The sequence below is a fragment of the Carcharhinus amblyrhynchos genome, chromosome 9 (assembly GCF_965287045.1).
Source record: "Carcharhinus amblyrhynchos chromosome 9, sCarAmb.v2.hapA, whole genome shotgun sequence".
In the NCBI taxonomy this organism is placed as follows: domain Eukaryota; kingdom Metazoa; phylum Chordata; class Chondrichthyes; order Carcharhiniformes; family Carcharhinidae; genus Carcharhinus; species Carcharhinus amblyrhynchos.
In genome coordinates this window covers 22,262,346-22,286,726 of record NC_137332.1, presented here as the reverse complement: position 1 = coordinate 22,286,726, position 24,381 = coordinate 22,262,346, and the positions used below count along the sequence as shown (strand labels likewise).

General features: G+C 41.1%; 1 protein-coding gene across 1 annotated transcript; it reads left to right on the top strand.

Moving 5' to 3' along the window:
- Window positions 1-27: 27 nt before the first annotated feature.
- On the top strand, window positions 28-23,016 carry med8 (mediator complex subunit 8). Its single transcript, XM_080195311.1, has 7 exons — window positions 28-59; window positions 3,321-3,442; window positions 5,343-5,487; window positions 10,203-10,343; window positions 14,828-14,915; window positions 20,040-20,285; window positions 21,241-23,016. Exons 1-7 carry the CDS (start codon window positions 54-56, stop codon window positions 21,303-21,305), a joined length of 813 nt encoding a protein of 270 aa, XP_080051437.1. The 5' UTR covers window positions 28-53; the 3' UTR covers window positions 21,306-23,016.
- The last annotated feature ends 1,365 nt before the right edge of the window (window positions 23,017-24,381 follow it).

The following is a 24,381-nucleotide window of genomic DNA, read 5'->3' as shown; positions in this document are numbered from 1 at the left end:
TCCCACGCCCCCCCGCTCACCCGGAAACGGAAACGGCAAGGGAACTGGCTGGGATGCAGGTGAGCGGCTGGAGAGAGAACGTGAATGAATAAATGACAGAGGGAGAGAAAGATAGAATAAATGAATGACGGGGGGGGGAGGGGGAGAGAAAAAGCAGAGTGGAGAAAGGAGAAAATGAATGTCAGAGGGAGAGAAAGAAAGACAGAATGGATTAATGAATGAATGGAAAGACTCGCATTCTCATCAGTATTCTGTGAACTGTGTGTGCCTTTATATTGCCCTGTTTGTGATCAGAACTCTCCACTCACCTGACAAAGGAGCAGCCCTCCGATAGCTAGTGGCGTTTGTTACCAAATAAACCTGTTGGACTTTAACCTGGTGTTGTGAGACTTCTTACTGTGTTTCTCCCAGTCCAACGCCGGCGTCTCCACATTAATGAATGACAGGTGGACAGAGAAAAAGCAGAGCGGAGAAAGGAAAAGATGAATGACAGGGAGAAAGAGAGAGAGAGAGAATTAATGAATGACAGTGGAAGAGAGAGAAAGTGAAAGACAGTGAATGATTGGTGGGAGGGTGAGAGAAAACAGCGTGGAGAGAAAAAAGACAATGAATGACAAAGTGGAGAGAGAGAATAAAGAACAAAGACAGAGAGAGGGGACAGAGAATGAGTGAGGGGGAGAAGGGGAGAAAAACAAAGAGAAATGAGAAATGGAAGAAAAGAAGAGGGGAAAGGGAGAAAGTGAGAAAAACACAGGCAGAGTGAGAAGAAAGATAGCAACAAGAGGGAGTAGGGAATGATTGTGAAGAAGGGAAGAGAGAAAGACAGAGGAGAGAGAAAGAGCAAGGGGGTGGAGGAGGGAAAGATAGAGGCGAGAGAGAAGGGGGGGGAATGATTGGTGAAGAAAGGAAGAGAGAAAGACAGAGGAGAGAGAAAGAGCATGGGTGGGGTTGGGGAAGAGAAAGAGCCCATCCGGGAGTTTTTTCTATCCTTCAAGTGATGTGCCTGTCACTGGCCAGCATTTGTTGTCCACCACTAATTGCCCTTAAACTGAGTGGCTTTTTAGGCCATTGCAGGGGGCTGTTATAGTCATCTGTATTGAGTTAATGTTAAACTAACCACGCAGTATACTTGGCCCTCATTTACCCAGACAAGGGAGCAGGGATCATTTTCAGTGGTGTTTTCAGTCCCTTTTCCTGCAATGAAGGATTTATGTTCAATGTATTTATTAATTATAAAGTCATAGCGATTACACCATGGAAATAGGACCTTCAGCCCAAATTGTCCATGCTGCCCATGCAGTTCATGACTTTCAGTCATTATGGCATTTGTCGGATCTTGCTGTGTGTAAATTGGCTGTCACATTTCCTGCATTGCGACAGTCACTACTTCACTTCTCTTTATTTCCGGCATCCTATAGTGTATTTTGCTTTTGGTCTGAAATACCCAGAAAGGTGCTCTGGAAGATCTTGGGCAAGTGAGAAGTGAGCTATATAAATGCAAGTCCTTTCTTTTAAGGGGAAAAGAACATTAGCCATTGTGTAGCACCTTTTCACCTCCTCAGGATACCCCAAAGGACTTATGCAGAACTTGATGGCAAAAGCAAAAATACTGCAGATGCTGAAAAAAGAAATGAGAAATGAAGTGTAGCTCCAGTTGTAATGTAGGAAATGCAGCAGCCAATCTGTGCAGAGCGTACAACAATGTAATAATGATCAGATCATCTGTTTGCTGATGTTGGTTGTGGAATAAATATCAGCCAGGATACTAGCACCAGCCCCTCTGATGTTTTTCATGGTGCTGCGGAATCTTTTAAGTTCACCCAATAACCCAGCCAAGGACTCGCTTTAATGCCTCCTCTGAAAGTCACCATTTCTAACAGTGTAGCCCTCCTTGAATACTGCACTGGAATGTCATCCAGTGCTGCAATGTCTGGAGTGGGATTTGAACTCATCACCTACTGACTCAAGATGCAAGTGTGCTACCAACTGAGCTGCAGCTGACAGATACTTTATACAAATCATCTTATATGTTTTTCAGTGTAAATATGTGTTTGGTAATGAACGTCAGAGAGTTGTGAGGAATGAGATTTGTTAACTGAAATTGATCCATTTCAGAACAAAGTTGTTTCCTTCTGCAAGTGAAATTGAATCAAGTTTCATACTTTCAAATAAAAACATCTCATTGATTTTTCAAAACTTGCCAGAGAAATATCAACAAGTTTATTATCATTATTAATGTATATAGAGGAAAAATTCCCTCCAGTAGTTTACGTTTTGTGAAACCTACAAGTGTTTGTATACAATGAGAGTCTGGTAATGAAGTGAGCCCCACTGTATAGCACTATCTTTAGTCAGGAATCAATGAAGTTTGGGCTGCAAGCTTAAAAAAGTTGTAGAAGGAATAACAATTGTGTTGGATACACTTAAAAGAAATGATATACATAATAGTAAACAACAGGATCAAGTATACAAAGCCATTGGCTGGTATGGAAAACCATTGGATGGTATTGGCATAGGGATGTTTCTGGAGCATCAGTAAGGGACGAAGTGTTGCATCTGAGCTTAAAGTTTAGATACTGTGTATTGGTAAGTACATTTATGAGCACCAACACTGCAATGAGTCTTGTTCTTTCAGACACTTTATAGCAGCAAATATGGAGGCTGTATTTTTTTGTATCACCTTTTGCCTTTAAACCCATTTTGACGGAAGGATCAGAGTATTGAATCTGTGGTGAGCAGATCTTATTTAGAACACTGTGAGTAACAAAAGGAATTCCATCATTTCCAATTGGGTCAGTTTGCAAGGTCATTGTGTAACTGACCTATGCTGACTTAAACATCCACATTTCTGGTTTATTTCTGGTGTAGATATGTGCTAACCAAGTTGGCAGTTGTCATAATTGGACTGAGGAAGAGAATGAGCCATGGTTCCCTGTTCTTATCACTGTCCAGTAACTCATTGATCACTTAGTGCCCCCAAGATCAAAGATCTGGCCAACATTTACTGGATCAACCAAATAAAGCAGAGTCACTTACATAAGATGCCTGAAGGCAAGCAGCACCTATGGAATCATATCCAAGAATATGTTAATATTTTCAGGAGAAAAAAAGGGAAGGAATTTGGCAAATAAATGAGCCTTGTCCTACTTTCTATTTCTGACCAGCCTTCATTTATGAAGATTTTCCATTGATGAATTTCAAGCTTTAAGCACTTTTGTAGATTCCTTGATAGTCAACAGTATTGTTGGGACATGTGTTGTTCACAGAGTGTTTTGTAGAAGTGCTATGTCTCATTAAAGTTCAATGGTAACTTTCCCTAGCCACAAGAAGAAAAGCAGTTGGAGGCATCTGTGGACGCTATTATCAGCCGGGTGGCTGACCTGAAAAGCTCTTTGGCAGCTTTCATCCTCAAATTAGAGAATGAATTCGAACGAATGAACTGGTAAGTGCCCCTCTTGGAAGAAAATACTTCCTTCTGTCTGTATTATACTGTGCAATTACCCGAACTGTTGAATCATACACACTTTGAATTTGTCTGTTATGAGGATATTTGGAAGGTGTATTGATGACTGATGTTGGTGGAGCTCCTGCTGAAATAGAATTGTGTGTATGAGTTTTACACCTGGAACCAGTTATGCTGAGCACATTTAGCATATTGAAACTTTGGCTGGCAGAAAGTAGACAAAACTTTGCTGCTTTTCATGTGTTAATGTGTCTCAATGGGTTAACTTTAAAAAAACAGTGCACACACGAGGCGATACAAATTACATTCACCTCTGCATTAAAATATCAGAGGAATTTCGATCCCAACATGTTACTGTTGGACTCGCACACACCTGAACTCAGGACATTGGATACGCAACTAATAGTGACAAAACTGCTTAAGTGCGATGTTTTCTCGTTCAGTGGCATTGCCTTGGTTACTTTTACATTTCATCATAAGAATAAACTATGGCACATTTGCAATTACATTTTCATGATATATATCCATTCCAAATCTTTCATGTCCAGCACCTCTGTAGGACTCCAGCCTTCGATGATAAACAAAGGCTCTATGGTCACCTGAATTTAAAATGAGCTCTATATTATCTCATCTTTTCTTAGTATAAAGTTAGATGGAGTATAATGTTAGCAAGTTGAGGTTATCCACTTTGGCAGAAATAATCGTCGGAGGGATTATTATTTAAAGGGTGAAAAGCTGCAGCATGCTATGGTGCAGAGGGACCTGGGGGTCCTTGTGCATGAGTCACAAAAACCCAGTCTGCAGATGCAGCAGGTGATCAAGAAGTCGAATGGAATGTTGACCTTTATAGCGAGGGGGATAGAATATAAAAGCAGGGAGGTCTTGCTGCAACTGTACAGGGCGCTGGTGAGGCCGCAGCTGGAGTACTGTGTGCAGTTTTGGTCGCTGCACTTGCAGAAGGATATATTGGCCTTGGAGAGAGTGCAGAGGAGGTTCACTAGGCTGATACCGGAGATGAGGGGCTTGGCCTATGAAGAGAGACTAAATAGAGTGGGTCTGTACGCGTTGGAGTTTAGAAGGATGAGGGGGGATCTGACAGAGACATATAAAATAATGAAGGGGATGGATAGGGTAGAGGTAGAGAGATTCTTCCCGCTTAGAAAGAATAGCAGGGCTAGAGGACACAGCCTCAAGATAAGTGGGGCGGGGTGGGGGAGCAGTTTAAATCGGAGTTGAGGAGGAACTTATTCACTCAAAGGGTGGTGAATCTCTGGAATTCTCTGCCCCTTAAAGTGGTGGAGCCTACCTCGCTAAATATATTTAAGTCACAGGTAGATAGGTTTCTGATAGACAGGGGAATTAAGGGTTATGGGGAGAAAGTGGGAAAGTGGAACTGATCCACTTCAGATCAGCCATGATCTTATTGAATGGCGGGGCAGGCTCGAAGGGCTAGATGGCCTACTCCTGCTCCTATTTCTTATCTTCTTAGAAGAGCGAGAGGGAACTTCATAGAAACTTATAAAATTCTAACATGATTTGACAGAATAGATACAGAAAGACTCATGTCTTTCCATTTTTCTTCATTATGTTTAGTCTGATAAAGGGGTGGTATAAGCATATTTTACTTCAGAGTACAAAATGAGATCAAGATAAATGTTTTGGTTTGCTTTCGCTTGAGACCAAGTCCAATAAAACATGTTTCACCCATCATCCTTACTACCTGGATCTTCAGCTTCCAGTTCTGACTGATGTTTACACAAAAATATTAACCTAAATTTTCTGATGGATTTACAGGGCTGCCAACATCTTTTGTTTTTGTTGCTGTCTTTTCCCGCCTGCTGTGAGATCTTTGCCTAACCCCTGTTACATTCACTTCCAGGCCCTCAGTGTTGGATAACTTTGCTCTGGTATCTGGGCAGTTGAACACCCTGAACAAGCTCTTGAAAAATGATAAAACACCACTCCTAAGAAATCAGGTCATCATCCCTTTGCTACTTTCTCCTGATCGTGATGATGAGTTAATGGTAGGTAATGAGTGTACTTCACATCACTAGTATTAAAACAGAAAATGCTGGGTGTACACAGCAGCCCAGGCAGCATCTATGTAGAGAGAACCAGAGTTAATGTTCTTCCATTAGAACTGAAACATTAACTCTGTTTCTAGCTCCAACAATGCTGCCAGGGATACTGAGGTTTTTCTAAGTCCAATTCAGATTTCCAGTATCCACAGTATTTTACCCTTGCATTTGAGGTTATTGTATTACTTCACTGAGATCTGGTACTTCTCAAACCCAGTTCTTCACCTGCCTTGTCTAGCTGCGAAGTCTTAAACTGATGTTGCAATCTCAATAAGGATTCAGTCATTCCGGACTGAGATGAGGAGAGATATCTTTATTCAAGAGGGTTGTGGATCTTCAGTGTTCCTTAACCCAGAGTAGTTGTTGATGCTCAATCACTGAAGATCACCACGTTTTGGATATTAAAGGTTTCAAGAAATAAGGGCGTAGTTCAGGAAGGTGGAGCTGAGATAATAGAAACATTAAAAACGGGAGCAGGAGTAGGCCATTCAGCCCATCGAGCCTGCCCTGCCATTCAGTGTGATCATGGCTGATTCTCTATCTCAACCTCATATTCTTGCACTCTCCCCATATCCCATGAATCTTTTAGAGTCTAGAAATCTTGATCTATTTCTTTCTTAAATAAATTCCACAGCCTTGTGTGGTAGAGAATTTCATGGGTTCACCACTCTCTGAATGAAGAAACTTCTCCTCAGTCTAAACAGCCTATCCTGTATCCTGAGAGTGTGACCCCTTTTTCTAGATACCCCAACCAGAGGAAATACCATCACTGCATCCATTCTGTCCAGCCCTCTCAGAACTTTACACTTTTCAATAAGAAATAAGATCCCTTCTCACTCTTCTAATCTCTGGCATGGCTCAGCTATGATTGTACTAAATGTCAGAGTTGGCTCAAGGGGTCACAAGCCCCATTATTTTTCATGTTCACCTGCCAGGATGCTGTTCAGTAGTCTTTCACAAAATATCAATAGAGAAGGGCACAGTGATTAGCCCTGCCACCTCACAGTGTCAGGGACCCAGATTTAATTCCAGCCTTGGGTGATTGTGCAAACTCCACACACGCACATTCTCGCAATGCCTGCATGGATTTCCTCTGGGTGCTCCTGTTCCCTGCCACACTTCAAAGATGTGCAAGTTAGGTTGATTGGCCATGCTGAATTGACCCTTAGCGTCAGGAGAATTAACAGTGTAAATATGTGGAGTTACGGGGATAGGATTTGGGTGGGATTGTTGACTTGATAAACTGAATGGCCTCCTTCTGTACTGTATCTAATCTAACCTAATATTTGCACTGAGGTCAGTGCTTCAGGAGCATTTGGATTCCGGCTGTGCTTTTGGATTTACAAGCTGGGTGCAGCTTTAATGCTGAGAAATTGTTGAGCAGGAATGGATTGTGTACTTCATTTAATAAAAAAAAGTTGCAGAGTGGCAAACTACATGAGAGTCTTGTATTCCAGAAAGCCTGGTGATAAAGTATAGGACTGGATTATATATACTTTTATAGGCTTTTATTTACAGAGACCAGACCACCTCCCCAGGTCAGTTTCTTCAGGTGTATTTTAAATTTTTATTCCACTCTTAAAGTCACAAAGCTATGGCGGGGGAAGGGGGGTGGGGTGAGGCCTCTAAAAAACCAAATTCAAACTCTTATTGAATCCTGTTCATGGCCCCCCCCACGAGGGACAAACAAGATCCAAGCCCACAAGCTAAGGCACCACACCCCCATCTTGGACCAAAAGAGAAAGTACTGGAAAATCTCAACAGGTCTGGCAGCATCTGTAAGGAGAGAAAGCTTTGACAAAGGGTTATCTGGTCTTGAAACATCAGCTCTTTTCTCTCCTTACAGATGCTGCCAGACCAGCTGATATTTTCCAGCATTTACTCTTTTGGTTTCAGATTCCACGAGCACCTCATCTTGGGCTTGGTCTGACTGATGCTTGATCATTGCTGAGCAAATCCCCAATTACCACCCACCATTTGCATTAAAATTAAATTCACTTAATATACAATTAGCATTGCAGATTAGGAAATTGGACAATCAGATGGACAAATGAGCGTGAAATTCTATCCATGTTTGCATTCATGACAGCAACCGCAGCTCACCCAGCTGTGAAAGGACAGCTTTGATTCTGTTGCGATCTCAAGATGATACAGTGTAAGCATCCTGGCCTTCAAAACCTTGTTCAGTTTGGGGGTCTGGGTAGGGGTTAAGGGAGTATTTGCTGGTGAGCAAAGTTTGGAATATACCCTGTTAGTTCACTGCCCAAACATGTAGGCAGTGTTGCAGCGTGGGTTTTCACATTCAGTCAACCTGATGATAGCTTCCATAAATTACTACATTTGATATTTATCTCTTTAGCTTTTAGCCTTGCACATTAATACAGTCCAGGTCAGATAATTCATTCTGATTGCAGTAAAGTGCTTTTTGTAAATTATACAAAGATATATTTTAAGCCTTGAAAGATGGAAATATGAAGTGCCAGACCAACTTCAGATAGACTGAATTAATTATTTACTTGCAACTGTATGATTTGTAGAGTCAAACAGTAAACATTGAGTAATAATTTATAATGCATGTGTAAGTATAACAGCTCCTTGAAATCCATTGCTTTCCCCCCCCTCAATGTAAGGTACTTTGGCGAATGTTCCTGTACTTAAGAAATATTTGTGGTCATTGTGAAAGAGTTACCTGTTGAACCAGTTCTTCCCTGTAGACATTTTGAATGACACAACTCGCTGTTGTGAGAGATGATGGACAAAATGTCTTGTTGTAATGTGAAGCCACGTGCTTATAAGTACAATCTAAATTCTCTTGCCGTGCCTAGAGATGTCTGAGACAAATGGAGCACATGCTTATGTCTGTTTAAGTACCTCGTTTTTCCTGGAACAGGCCACTAACCTGTTACCAGAGACTATAGTTTGAGGGGACACCACTGCACAATAAACATGGCTGACCAGGGGACTCTCCTGCTCGTAATGCCTGCCATAAACATATTGCGAGGAATTCCAGGATGATAATCAACCTGTTTGTCCTGAAATGAGACTCAAACCCAGAGCTTTTTGGCCCAGGCAGGGATGCTACTCTGTGCCAGAAGACCTCTCTGTTAAGCGCAATAGTGTTTCAATTCCATTAGAACTGCTAAACTGAAAGATTCTGTTGCCTTCTACTGTAATTTCTTTGTGGCACTTTCAATTAATTTAATGAAAGCAACCATTAAAAGCACAGATTTAATTATATTAAATCACAGCATGGAAAAGTACTATTGTACTCCCAATGGGCAGGCAATGGCCTAATGGTATTATTGCTCAACTATTAATCCAGAAAGTCAGATAATGTTCTGGAGATCCAAGTTCAAATTCCGCCATGGCAGATGGTGGAATTTGAATTCAATAAAAAAATCTGGAATTAAGAATCAACTGTGAAGCGATTGTCAGAAAAACCCATAGTTCACTAATGTCCTTTAGGGAAGGAAATCTGCCATCCTTACCTGGTCTGGTCTACATGTGACACCAGAGCCACAGCAATGTGGTTGATTCTCAACTACCCTCCAAGGGCAAATAGGGATGGACAATAACTGCTGGTCGCCAGCAATGCCCATGTCTCACAAATGAATAAAAGAGTTAACTGGAAATTTTAGCTCTGTTTTCACATTAAAATCTGCACCTTTAATGGATTATTTGGAACGTATCACCTGACCACTTTCACACATGGCATTTATTGACTTGAAACAATACAAGAAAGAGATTTTCAGCTGATAATGTATTATCGAACTTCCTGAAACTAAAACTCCAAATAGTTGAAAGGCTGTGAAGAGCTATAACATTTTAAGCTTCTGATTGTTGTTTCTTCCCTTCAGAGGAAGTTAACAAATTGTGCTTGAGTTCAGTTCAATCAGTCTCCTTTGAGTCAGGAAGTCAACAAGTGCAAGCCCAAGTCCAAGATTTGAGCATATAGTCTAAACCGATAATTCATATTGAGGAAGCACTGCAATGTCAGCGGTGCCTCTTCCTGCTGAGATGTCATGAGAGGCCCTGATCAACTGCTCAGGACAATGTAAAAAAATTCCATGATGGTATAAAGAGAATACTATGACATAGTCAAAGAGGTTAGGGAGGTTCTCTGTATGAATTAATCAACACTAGTCATTTATCTTCTTGTCATTTGGGAACTGCAGTATGAAAATTGGCTGCTAGACCAACTTTAAGTGATCAAACTTTAAGAAAAATTCTTTGACTATAAATCAATTTATGACCACTTGTGGATGAGAAAAGCACTCTATAACTGTCTGTATAGCGTGCAAGAAACAATACTTTTCATTATATGCTAATACATGTAACAATAATAAATCAAATCAATAATCGAATCTATAAATATGCTTCCTTTCTTTGTGTTAATTCAAGTTGGAGCAGTTGAGGACTCTGAAAGATAGAGCCATTGACTAAAAATCCAAAATTAAGCTTCTGAACAAATTAACATTTGAGGGGGTTGTAACACGGGAAGAGGAGGTTATATTATACAGAGAGCTAGCAAGATAATGGTTCACATATCTGGTTGGAGTTATAAAATAAAATTACACCTTTTACCCTTGAGAACTGAGGTGGGGGGATGTCAAAAACACTTCAACGTCTATGATCTTATTCCTGTATCATTCTTTTCATAGAAACTAACAGAGGGTCGAGTTCCTGTTTTCAGTCACGAGGTCGTTCCAGATCATCTCCGGACTAAACCAGATCCAGAGGTGGAAGAACAGGAGAAGCAGCTGAGTGCAGAGGCAGCACGCCTAGCACCTGATGTAGCTCAGGTATGGCTTCATTTCTGTTTAGAACTATTATCGGTTTGTTTGTAATCAAAACAAATCCAAGTTGAAGTGGCTAGCTGCAAGCAGGAAATGCCAGCTGGCTACTTGAAGGATTCACAGGCTGTTGTGATGATAATCATGTCCAGTATGCTCAAAGAAGCAGTGTTATGTGAAGATCACAAACACCACAGCAGAAGTCCTCACTTTTCCCCAGATTATGAGGGAGAGTTGGTGTTGAATCAGGGGATAAGTGGACCAAGCAACCAAAATATTTAAGGGCTGAAACATCACTGATTAACTGCTTGTAAAAGGAAGAAAGATTCTGACTTTTGAAATTTTTATGTTTTTTAACTAAATCTAAGCTTTGTAGCTAACAGGGACTCTTGCTTTTCCTGCTACACTTTAGTGATCTAGACTATGATATGCAAGGTACAATTTCAAAGTCAGATTATACTTGAAGCATTGAGAAGGGTAGTCCAGAACTTCAAAGGGACATAGATAAGTTGGCAGAATGGGCAGGTTGCAGATGATTTGACATGATTCATTTGGGTAGGAAGAACATGGAGAAAGAATAGAAAAAAGAAGGTAAAACTCTAAAAGGGGTGGAGAATCAGAGGGACCTGGATGTATATGCACATAAATCAAGGACAGTAGCAGGACAATTTGAGAGAGCAGTTAATAAAGAATAGAGTACCCTGGGCTTTACTAATAGGGGTATAGAGTACAAGAGCAAAGAGGTTATGTTGAATTTGTATATGTCATTACTTCAGCCTCAGTGAGAGTATTATGTCCATGTCTGTGTGCCACACTTTAGGAAGGATGTGAAGGCATTAGTGAGGGTGCAGAAAAGCTTCGTGAGAATTTTTCCAGGGATGAGGAACTTCAGTTATAAAGATAGACTGAAGGAGTTGGAACTGTTTACCCGAAAGAAAAGGTCAAGAGGAGATCTAACAGAGATATTCAAAATCAAGAAGGTCTGGACAAAGTAGGGAGGGAGAAACTGCTTACGGAAGGATGAAGAACAACAGAGCACAGATTTAAAGTAATTAGCAAAAGAAGCAAAAGTAATATGAGGAGAAACTTCTTACTGAGTGGTTAAGGTTTGGAATGCACCACCTGAGAATGTGGTAGAGGCAGGTTCACCTGAGGTATTCAAAAGGGATTTGGACTTGACTGAAAATGAAGAACGTGCACAGTCTTGAGGAGGGAGGGAGGGAACTGGGAACAGATAAATTGCTCATTCAGAGAGCCAGTGCAGACACGATGGGCCGTAACAATTCTGTAATTCTTAATGCATTTATTCCTCATTTAACAGTCACCCATTCCCTTCACCTTGAACTGAATCAAGCCTTAAAGGGTGGGGGAATCAAATTGAATAGTGACATGCAAAAGCAAATTAGGTAAGTATACTTGAAAAGATTTGCTGGGCGATAGGAAAAGAACAAAGGACTGGACTTAATTAGACAGCTCTTTCACAGAGCCAGGACAGAAAGGATGGGCTGAATCACCTTCTGTTGCTCTCATAGAATCCTAGAAACCTTACAACGCAGAAAGAGGCCATTTGGCCCATCGAGTCTACACCAACCACAATCCCACCCAGGCTCTACGCCCATATCCCTGCTAACCCCTCTAACCTACGCATCCCAGGACACTAAGGGGCAATTTTAGCATGGCCAATCAACCTAATCCACACATCTCTGGACTGTGGGAGGGAACCAGAGCATTCGCAGGAAACCCATGCGGACATTAGGAGAATGTGCAAACTCCGCACCGACAGTGACCAAAGCTGGGAATCGAACCCAGGTCCCTGGAGCTGTGAAGCAGCAGTGCTAACCATTGTGCTACCGTGCCGCTCGTGCTCTGAGTCTATCTCAATTACCACAGTGAGCAACTGAGTACTGGGTTGCTTACTGCAGGATGCAATAAGCAACTTTTTTCTACCATACTAAAGCCACCACCTTCCACCAGTCTTAACTATTTCCTTCTTTCCTACAGCTGCAGCCCACCTCCATGCCATAAATCAGTGATTTTCAAAGTGGGGGTCGCAAGCCGTGAGTGAGTTATAGGATGTTAGAAAATGGTTGCCAAAAATGATCCCCAAAGATCATTTACCTGACCTTTTTTCCATTTTCTCTCTGGGTAACATCTCACAGCAGTACAGGGTATGACCACACGAGTCAAGAATAAGCAGGTCAGCATGCCAAGTATGTGCATTTAGTACCAACCATCCTATACGTATGTGTCTTTGGTGCTAGTTTTTTTTCCTTTTTAGGAAACCAATTGTGGACGTGGATCATTCTGTTAACGCGAAAGTAAGGGCCAGAGATATCAATAATCGATAAACCTACTGGCCAGGATCTCATGTGAATCTGCCAGAAAGAGCACTAGCTGTTCTGCTGTCTGTTAGCCAAAAAACAGGGCATCAAGGAATGTAGTGAACAGTTTACAAAGAAGAGAAACTAAAATCAGGAACTAAGCAGTATGAAGATGATTTTTTGAGATATGGTTTTGTCAATTGCGTCAACACAAATCCCATGTGTGTTATATGCTGAGAAATACTGGCGAATGAGAGGCCAAAACCCTCAAACTGCAAAAACATCTGAAGTCTAAACATGGTGATCTGGAGAACCTTTGGATTTTTTTTCTCAGGATCAGCAACAACTGAAATCATCAGCTCAAGTTCTTAGCAGAAACTTAACAGTGTGTGACAAAGCACAATTAGCTCTTACATGCCAGCTTACCACGTAGCTGAAGAGAAAATGTCCCACACTGTTGCAGAGAAATTTATTCTCCCTGTACCGTTAAACGTGGTTCACATGGTCTTCAATGAAAAATCCACTGAAAAACTGAATTGCATCCCACTTAGTGATGTACAGTAAGAAGTCTCACAACACCAGGTTAAAGTCCAACAGGTTTATTTGGAATCACAAGCTTTCAGAGCGCTGCTCCTTCATCAGGAGAGTCTTCATCACCGGCATCTCCACACCATTTAGTGTCTCATCAAATGTGATATTGTTGAGAATTTAGAACTACAACTTATTTCTTCGTTAAAGTTAGTACAGGATATCTCAATACAACTGGACGGAAGTACAGACTTTACAGATTGCACAGCCTTGTTAGTTTACTTTAAGTCTGTGTGGCACAATGCGTTGAAGATTTGTTGTGCTGCTTGACCAGCATGATTGCCGCACAAATCTTTGAAGTGTTGAATAGCTCCACAGTTGCAAATTGCAGACCGAACTGGGTTCATTGCAAAGGAATCACAATGGGGCAGCATTTTGTTTCTCTTGCCCTTCATGACCGCCGACATGGGCAAGATTTTCCGTTCTCTCAAAGGTGAAGACTGCACAAAGGATCCGACTGAATTCGGCACCTGATGTGCTTTTAGCCCTCTCATCCTGTGAACCTGATTGGAGCGAGATCGTGAGGACCAGGCAGGCTCACCTGTCACATTATGTAGGTAGTGAATGTGGCATGGGGCTCAGCCATTTGGTAAGAATGGGTTTCCAGAAAAAGTTTGAAAAATACTGCCTTAAATCATTCAAGGCCTGCCTTCTTAATTGGTCTCATCTACCTCAAACTGATACTTAAACTTAGCCAAAGTATTCACAGCCCACATTCTTCCATACAAAAAGTTACATAATCCAACATTTCAAGCCTGTTCATGATCCACTGGCTCCTTGTGTTTTGCAATTTTTGTACACTCCTGTTGCCTGGATGACTGCAGCGTCAACAACATCCAAGAAGCTCAAAAACACCCAGGACAAAGCAGCACATTTGATTGTACCTTATCCACAAATATTCACTCCTTCCACCACAGATGTACAGTGCCAGCAATTGCGTTACAGCAACTCCCTTCTTCATCGTCCAACCCTGCAGTACCTACCACCTAGAAGGGCAAGGGTTGCAGATGCATAGGAACACTACCACCTGGAAGTTCCCCTCCAAACTACTCATGATCCTAACTTGGAATTATATCTCAGTTTCTTCACTGTCACTGGGTCAAGATCCTGAACTCCGTCCCTAACATCACTGTGGGTGTACCTACACCACATAGACTGCAGCAGTGACTGATCATTACTTTCTCATGGACAATAAATGCTGGCCTTGCCTGTGACACCTGTGAAATAATTTTAAAAAAGCTTAGCTACATTCTGAGATGTCCTGACCTGTATCCTCTAGCTTTCTCCTCATTTTCACAACTCCATGCGTTCGTTGCCATTTAGGACTCACTTCTCAGTTCCCTGTCCCCATACTTGACTCTCGAATTTGATGATCCCTTCAATCTAGTACCTCCATTTATTTTAACTTTGTTGGGTTCAATGTGTACTTTTCCTCATTGCAAAGCATTCAGATGGCATCTAGTAAATGAGAGACACAACCTAAATGCAACCTATTGAGGTTATCATAGAGTCAATGCAGCAACCTGATGGAAAAGTAATATTCCTACATTATTTCTCATGCTGCCTATTTTCTCTTGACTGCAGAAACACATCCAGGCATTGAACAAAATGTGTGGCAACCTACTCGACAAACTCAACAACACTCGGGAGGAGCGGGAATCTGAGAGTGGAGGTACAATGCAAGTTTTTTTGTCGTCTTAAGGGGAATAACGGGGAACAAAAAGATAACTTTGTTTCTGTATTTTCATAACAGCACCTGAAAAATTGCCTGAAATCCTCTTAAGTGGCAAAAATATAGCAAAGAATCTAAATATTAGCTTTACTAAGTAATGCATTTATACCTTATTCAAAGTATCTTCACTGGATTTTAATATTTTAAATCATCTATCAGAATCATCATAGAATCCCTACATGTGCAGAAGGAGGCCATTTGACCCATCAAGTCAGCAGAGACAACAATTCCTCCCAGGCCCTATTCCCATAACCCCACATTTTTACCCTTAGTAATGAAGCCAGCCAGTACGGTTAAAATGTTGAAACTACGCCAATGGTGAGCTGTACTTCTGGCATCTCTGGGGGGAAAACCTGTTAGACTAAAAGAACATTCCTGAACTGACCTGCAAAGTAACTTTAGATATTATTTTGATGATTTAACAAGTGTTGGTCCTTTATTCCTCAAGAATGGTTCTTTATGCTGATGATATTAAAATATTTAAGATCTTCATACGACTTGACTGGTTGGATACCAAAAGGATGTTTCCTGTTGTTAGGGCAGACTAGGGAACATAGTTTAAGGGTAAAAGGTCCCCCTTTTAAGATGAAGATAAAGGAGAATTTTTCCAACTGCATTATTGAATTTATTCACGGCTGGTTTGGGTAGATTTTTGATAGAGAAAGTAGTCGAGGTTTATGGGAGGGGCAGACAGAAAGGCAAGTTGAGACTATAACCAGATCAGTCATGGTGTTATCGGGCAGAGCCAAATGCAAAGTAGAACTCAAGAGAAAAGGCTACTATGACTAGTTCATGAACCTATAAGGCAATGCAACAGAGCTACTCGTAAGGACATAAGTAGGATCAGGAGTACAAAGAACAATACAGCACAGGAAACAGGCCCTATGGCCCTCCAAGTCTGTGCCGCTCATTGGTCCAACTAGACCATTCGTTTGTATCCTTCCATTCCCAGTCTGCTCATGTGACTATCCAGGTAAGTCTTAAACGATCCAGGTAAGTCTTAAGAGTAGGCTATTTGGTCCCTCAAGCCTGCTTCACCATTCAAGTTAGCCTCAACTACTTCATTGGGCAGGGAATTCCACAGATTCACAACCCTTTGGGTGAAGGAGTTACTCCTCAACTCAGTCCTAAATCTGCTCCCCCTTATTTTGAGGCTATGCCCCCTATTTCTAGTTTCACCTGCCAGTAGAAACAACCTCCCTGCTTCTATTTTATCTATTCCCTTCACAATCTTGTAAGTTTCTATAAGATCTTCCCTCATTCTTCTGAATTCCAATGAGTATAGTCCTAGTCTACTCAGTCTCTCTTCATTTGCCAACCCTCTCAACTCTGGAGTAAACCTATGAATCCAGTGCCCTCCAGTGCCAGTATATTATTTCTCAAGTAAGGAGACCAAAACTGTACACAGTATTCCAGGTGTGGCCTCACTAGCGCCTTATACAGCTATAATATAACCTCCATGTTTTTAAACTCCATCCCTCTAGCAGTGAAGGACAAAATTCCATTCGCCTTCTTAATTACCTGCCGCACCTGCAAACCAACTTTTCGCAATTCATGCACAAGGACACCCAGGTCTCTCTGCAACATGTTGCAATTTTTTTAACATTTATATAATAGTCCATTTTGCTGTTATTCCTACCAAAATAGATGACCTCACATTTATCAACATTGTACTCCATCTGCCAGACCCTTGCCCACTCACTTATCTATATCCCTTTGCAGCCTGTATGTCTCTGCACACTTTGCTCTACCACTCATCTTAGTATAGAACAAAGAACAAAAATAGCCTGGGAAACAGGCCCTTCGGCCCAACGAGCCTGCGCCGCCATTTTAACATTACCAATCCCCTCCTCCACCCATGACCCTTATCTATTGCTTATGGCATTCCACATTGAGGGAAACTAATTTAGGGACAATTTATTACCTCCAGTCAGCCTAATAGCACATCTTTGGGGTGGGGGAAGAAACCGGAGCACCTGGAGAAAACCCACGCAAGCACAGGGAGAATGCGCAAACTCCCACAGATACTGGCCCAAATCCATGTGTCTGCACAGCAAACAGTGATAGTCACTGAGCTGTCGTGTTGCCCAGCATCTGGTCCAGTTTATGCACACACTAATGACATGAAGCACTAGGCTACTCTCGAACAACCAAGAGCAGCCCAAGTACGACCCATCACGTGTATGCCCCTCGTTGGACAATTAGGCGGACCGACTTAAAACCTGTGAATTAAAAGAGAAAAACATTAGTATCATACCACATCCTTTTACATTACCAGGGATGTCCCAATGCTACTGAACCTTATTTAAAACAATCTCCTATATCCTCCCATCTCCAACCCACTCATGTGCCTGTCTAAATTACTCTTAAACAACTCCAGCGTGCCTGCCTCCACCACCTTACTTGGCAGAGCATTCCATACCCCCACTACCCTCTGTGTGAAAAACCTCCCTCTAATATCTGTGTTATACCTCTCCCCCCTCACCCTAAGCTCGTGGCCCCTCGTACTGTGTGTTTCTAACATAGGAAATAGTTTACCTCTGTTTACTCTATCTATACCCTTCATAATCTTATATACCTTTATTAGATCCCCCCCTCAGTCGCTGTCTTTCAAGGGAAAACAGCCCCAATTTGCTCAATCTTTCCTCATAACCCAGTCCTTCCATACCAGGCAACATCCTCGAAAATCTCCTCTGCACTCTCTCCAGAGTCTCCACGTCCTTCCGGTAGTAAGGCGACCAGAACTAGCCGCAGTACTCTAAATGCAGCCTAACCAATGTTCTATACAACTGCAACATTAGACTCCAGCTCTTTATAGGAAGGCTAACATACCATAGGCTTTCTTCACAACCTTCTCCACTGGTACTGCCACCTTCAAAGGCTTGTGCACTTGCACCCCCAGGTCTCGCTGCGATTCTATACTCTTTATAGGCTTACCCTTTATCATATAACTCCACCCTACATTATCCTGGCCAAAATGCATCACCTCACATTTATCAGGATTAAACTCCATTTGTCATACATCTGCCCAATATACCAGCCTATCAATATCCTGTTGTATTGCCAGACACTGCTCCTCACTGCCCGCCAATCCAGCCATCTTAGTGTCATCTGAGAATTTTGGACTTGGTCCCCAACTCCAAATCATTTATGTAAATTGTAAACAATTGCAGTCCCAACACTGATCCTTGATGCACACCTCTAGTCACTCACCTGCCAAAAAACTATGGCTATCCCACTGTTAGTTCAGACAGTACTTATTTGCTCATTTGAGATAAGCTCACTGTTAACAGATAGTAAAATGCCTTTTAGGTATTTGTAACTACAGATTAGGCTGGTAACGCATGTTCCCTCTAAACTTGTTTTGTGGTGTATGGCCTGTTAATTACAGTGCATGCTAATCTTTAACTTTTTTGCATATGCATGCTATCTTACAGGGTACGACAAGAGATGGCCTGTGCTACACTATTCACATTGCTGTGTGCATGTGTAGCTATACAGGAATATTGCTGATAAAACCCATGTCTGCAATCAGTCTTTTTGCACATTAACACTAGACAAGTGCTTATCATAGATATTGCCTGCATGGCATTTAATTCAAATGAAGTAAGTTAAACTTAAAAGCAAGTTCAATTATTGAAGGGAAGTCTACAGATGTAATAATGAGTCTGGATATGGCAATTGAAGCAACTGAATAAAATAAGCCATTTTAACATCAACTTCTTTAGTAAGCGGCAATAGTGTGTATGAATTTGTGTAATAGTAAAACTTCCTCTGAGAAGGATGATTCTAAAGCTCAGAATTCATCCAGAGAATGTTGTCCAACTTTGACAAATCTAACAGTGAACATACCAATATGGAGAAAAAGATAGTGCAGCAAAAGGCACTTTTAATATACTTTACAATATCGTGATCAAGTTCAGTGACTAATGAAGGGCAGCACAGTAGCACAGTGGTTAGCACTGCTGCTTCACAGCGCTGGGGAACCAGATTCAATTCCGAGCTTGGGTCACTGTCTGTGTGGAGTTTGCTCATTTTCTCTGTGTCTGCGTAGGTTTCCTCTCACATTCGAAAAGACATGCTGGTTAGGTGCATTGACCCAAACAGGTGCCGGACTGTGACGACTAGGGGAATCTCACTAACTTCATTGCAGTGTTAATGCAAGCCTTACTAGTGACTAATAAATAACCTTTAATGAAATGTATTGTGTATACCAAGCCTTATAGACTTGAAAGATTCTCCTTGTGATCTCTGGTCTTCGTTGAGGTGGCCAATCTGAAGCAGAGTAGCAATGGGTAATCATTACAATTGTATGTTCTCTTGCTAAGGAGAGGAAAGTAGATCACTGTTTAATTCCTGGTTCCTGATCAGTGATCATCCTGGAAATGCTTGTGCAGAGACAGTGAGTGAGGAAAGGCTCAGGTCTGCCTGTGAGAAACGATCTGGCAGATTTAGCCCACTGACATGTAAACAATATGACTATATGGGCAGCAGAGTGGCTAACACTGCTGCTTCACAGCACCAGGAACCCAGGTTCGATTCCCGGCTTGGGCCACTGTGTGTGGAGTTTGCACATTCTCCCCATATCTATGTGTGTTTCCTCCAGCAGTCTGAAAGACCTGCTGGTTTGGTACATTGGCCATGCTAAATTCTCCTTCAGTGTACCTGAACAGTCGCCAGAATGTGGCGACTAGGGGACTTTCACAGTAACTTCATTGTAGTGTGAATGTAAGCCTACTTGTGACTAATCAATAAATAAGCTAAGCTAATAAACTGAACAATGGCTAGCTGGACTCCACACTAGATGTAACCACTGTCAGTGTTTCCTTACCCCAAAATGAGCTCCAACTTCAAAATGAATGGGGAGATCTATAATCTGTTTACTAATAGCTTTGGAAGGTCAATGCAACAGTAATCAGCATTTTTATTAGCAGACCATTTCCATTATTTATATATATTTTAAACTTGACTATCATCTAACAATAACAATATCATAAAATTAAGATCATCATTCAGTATAAAGAAACCTTTTGGCAATAAGAACCTTCCCTTTTTTTTGTCTAGCTTTGCGTCAGAACAAGCAGACCTTTAACCCAGCGGACACTAATGCTTTATTGGCAGCAATTGGATTTGGGAAAGGATTGTCCAAACCAATCAGACCAACGCCCCAAAGTGGGCCAGTCCCATCGGGTCAGTCTGTACCAGGTGCTAGTCTACAAGGAGGTCCAAGCATTGCACAGGTGTCAATTCAAAGTGGGCCTAACCAACAGGGAATGCAAGGTCAGGTTCCCCCACCACAAGGTCAGCCAGGTAAGCAGAACTACCTTATCGATATTCTGTTCGTAGCTGCACAATTCACGACTGTCAGGGTTATTCTGTACACGTAACCATTGTAATGAAAATCAAAACTCAGCTTTTGAGGGATCTGTGAATTGGTGGAGGGAAGCCTAGTTTCAATTTAACATACCTGGTTGCATATTTGGATAACATTTCTGTGTTTAGCATATGATGCAGCACTGCAGGTTATGGGAGTAATTTTGACGTTAATTTCAAAGGAAGTTTTTTTAAAACAAAAATTTTGTAAAGTCTACTAGTTGAATATTGGATGGCATGCAACAACAACATATATTCCTTATCATAGATATCAGCTTAGACAGGCTGGAGGTACTCTTGCCATAGAGTCAGAGTATGAAACCAGACCAGGTCCTTCCCCAGAAACCTAAGCACTTCAGGGCAGGGCAGGGCATAAGGGATTGCTGGATCATCAGAAGATCACCTTTTGGATGAGATATAAAACCAACAGCCCCTTTGTCTTCAGGTCATAGTATCATAGTAATAGAGCTATATAGTGCACAAAAGGCCCTTTAGCCCTTTGAGCCTGCACTGACAATATCTACCACTAAAGGTGCGCTAATCCTATTTTCCAGCCCATGTCCTAGATCCTTGAATATTATATTTCAAGTGCTCATCCAAATAATTTTTAAAGCTTGTAAGTTTTAGATGGCTGTAAAAAAACAATTCCAAGCATTGATCAAGACTGATTAGAATCGTACAGTGCAGAAGAGGCCCTTCAGCCCATCAAATTGAAACATTAGAAACACCTAAACTCCCACCCAATCTCATCTGCAAGCCTTTGGCTCATAGTCCAGAATATTATATGCCAAGTGCTCATCCAGATGCTATTTAAAGCAGTTTTAAATAAATTTTAGCAGTGATGAAACATTATGAATGTGCACTTAAATTTTCATATTTTCTGTTTTTATAGGCAAGATGCCAAGTACCATAAAAACCAACATCAAGTCTGCATCAATGCACCCGTATCAGAGATGAACCTCTTATAAATGGAGTATCTACGGGTTGAGAATAACTAGATCACGTATAATGAGAATCTTTGCCAAGTAAAGGAACAACTTTAAAAATAAATTGACATTTTTGTGATGCCTAGAACAACCAGTGATGAAAACTTGCTTTGTGGGCAAATTGAGCAGCCTATGTTCTAGCGAACTGAACATATTTAACCTTAACTTTTTTTAAAACTTACTGAAATTATTATAATACTGCACTTGAGGTGACTCAATGATCTTACATAACATAACATTTTCCTGGTGTTACTGAAACTAGACAAGGTTCTTAACAAGGGGTATACCAGTGAATACTAAATTTCCTGGAGAATTATCATTTATGTTAATCGGAGTGGTCAGCTATTACATGTTTTTGCCCAGAAGGATTACTAAAATTTGTACATAACTGACGGTTGCATCATATAAAATTTTACAGAATTCAGAACAAAGTTCTATTATCACATTGAACTGAGAGTAAACGTAGGAATTGCCAATCATTTGACCTTGACATCAAAGCAGCATTTGACCAAAGAGCCCTAACAAAGTTGAAGTCAATGGGAATCAGGGCAAAACTCTTCAATGGTTGGAGTCATACATAACACAAAGTGTGATGGCTGTGGTTTTTGCAGGCTAATAATCCCAGTTGCAGGAGTTCAGCAGGTGGTTGATGCCTAACCACCTTTAGCTGCTTTATCAATGACCTTCCCTCTATCATAAAGGTCAGATTTGGGGATATATGATGCTGACAAAGACAGTGTTCTGTTCAGTACTATTCATTACGCTGCAGATACTGAAGTAATCTGGTCTCTGTGCAGCAAGGCCAGACAACACTTTGGCTTAGACTGATAACAGGCAAGAATTGCAGGCGATGATTATCTCCAACACGAAGCAATCTAATCAATTCCCCTTGACAATCAAGGGCATGACTATCATTGAATAACCTCACCGTCAAAATCCTGGAGCTTACCGTTGACTAGAAATTAACTGCACCAGCTATGTAAATACTGTGGCTACACTTGCAGATCAGAGACTGGGCATGCTCCTGTGCCTAACTTAACTTCTGACTTCCCAAGGCCTATCCACCATCTACAAGGGACACTGAGGATTGTGATGGAATGGTGTCCACGTACCTGGACGAGTGCAATTCCAATAACAGTCAAGAAGCTCAACACTATCCAGAACAAAGCAGCCTGTTTGATTGGCACCCTATCTACCACCTTCAACTTTCCCTCTCATGCGCGACCAATGCATATTATCAGCAGTGTGTACCATCTGCAGGGTGCACTGCAGTAGCTCACCAAATCTTCAACAGCGCCTAAACATCAACTTAGAATGACAAAGGCAGCAAATGCATCGGAGCACCACCACCTGCAGGTTCCCTACCATCCTGATAGCACCATTCTTTTACTGGGTCAATATCCTGGAACCTACCTGACTGCAGCAATTCAAGACGACGACTCACTTCCACCGTCTCAAGACGATACAAGATGGACATCAAATGTTAACATCACCAGTAATGCTCACATTCCAAAATCAAATTTTTAAAAAAATGTAAATCTTGTTAATGTGTTTTCCCTCCTCAAATTGTGGTCCAAGTTCACGTTTATCTATAGCTGTCCTTTAGCTACAGCATCTGCCAGTTTGAGTTGTAGTTGCATGAAGTATGTAACCATCAGTTTAATAAAGAATTTATTTTTACACATCATCTGTTCTATTGCACACATGACGTGAAGATATGTAAATTGACATAAGATGAGAGGAATGAATGTGTGGCTCAAAGAGTGGTGTGGGAGAAGTGGGTTCATGGTGCACTGGCATCAATAGTGAGGAAAGTGAGATCTGGACTGTTGGGATGGTTCACACCTGAACTGTGCTACAGCTAGTGTTCTAGCAAGCCATAGAACCAGGGAAATAAAGAGGGTTCAAACTAAATAGTGGAAGTGAAGGATTTCATTTTGGAAAATGTAGTAAACCACAGAGACAAGGTGTGTACTAATACACAAAATGATAAACAGACCATAACAGAAAGGACAGAATAAAAAATCTAAAAATAAGTCAGTCAGTCAACAGATAAGGCTATATAGTATTCAAAACAAAAGAACTGATGCCACACAAAAATAGAAATTAATAAGAACAATCTGATAGCCATTACAGAGACATGGCTAAAGGATGAGAGAAATTGGGACCTGTATATTGAAGGGTGTATGTCATTTAGGAAGGACAGGAAGTTAGGAAAAGATCTGTTAACCAATGATGTTATGAGCACATTAGAGTGGGATGACCATAGTTCAGAAAATCTGGATGTAGAAGTGGTTTGGATTATGAGAAATGATAAAGGCATTTTCAGAAGAGATGTTCAGGCATCTTAATTGTAACTATATGGTAGGACAGAGTATAAAGGATGAAATACTGGGAGCTAATTAGAAAGGTACAGAAATAATGGAGAACTTTATGTATAGATTGGAAAATCAGATGAACAAAGGTAGCATATTGAGGAATTCATAGAATATTTCTGGGATTGTGCTATTCTAATAAACTGATGCAATCTCCCATCTGTAATTAACTAAAGACATTAAAGATAGTGTAAAAATTCAAAGAAAAGGCATGTAATTGCACAAAGGCAGATAGTAGGTCAGAGATTGAACAGAACAGCAAAGAATCACAAAAAAATTAAGGATGGAAAAACTTGGAGAAAAATAGCTAGAGATATAATGATGGATAGCAAGTTTCCATTGATCTTTCAGAAAAGAGTTAAAGTGAGTGTTGGTCCTATATAGGAAGTGCTTTACAGAACTGATAATAGAAAGTAGGAAGACAGTGGATAAATTGAACAGGTATTTTGCATCAATCTTCACCATGAAGGATACAAGTAACGTCGCAGAAATAGCTGTAAATCAGGAAATGGAAAGGAGGGAGCAACTCAGAAAAGTCACCAAAAAAAGGGTAATTAGAAAACCGTTAGGGTCATGGGTCAACAAATCCCCAGACCCAGGTAGACTTCACCCTAGGGTCTTGAAAGAAGTGGCTGGGAAAATAGTTCATAGAATCCTACAGTGCAGAAGGCC

What these genes read in the sequence shown, in the direction of transcription:
- med8 (XM_080195311.1), top strand. An exon ending in ATCGTGATGATGAGTTAATG is followed by an intron (nt 5,488 to 10,202) that starts GTAGGTAATGAG and finishes TTCTTTTCATAG; the next exon opens with AAACTAACAGAGGGTCGAGT. An exon ending in CCCACCACAAGGTCAGCCAG is followed by an intron (nt 20,286 to 21,240) that starts GTAAGCAGAACT and finishes CTGTTTTTATAG; the next exon opens with GCAAGATGCCAAGTACCATA.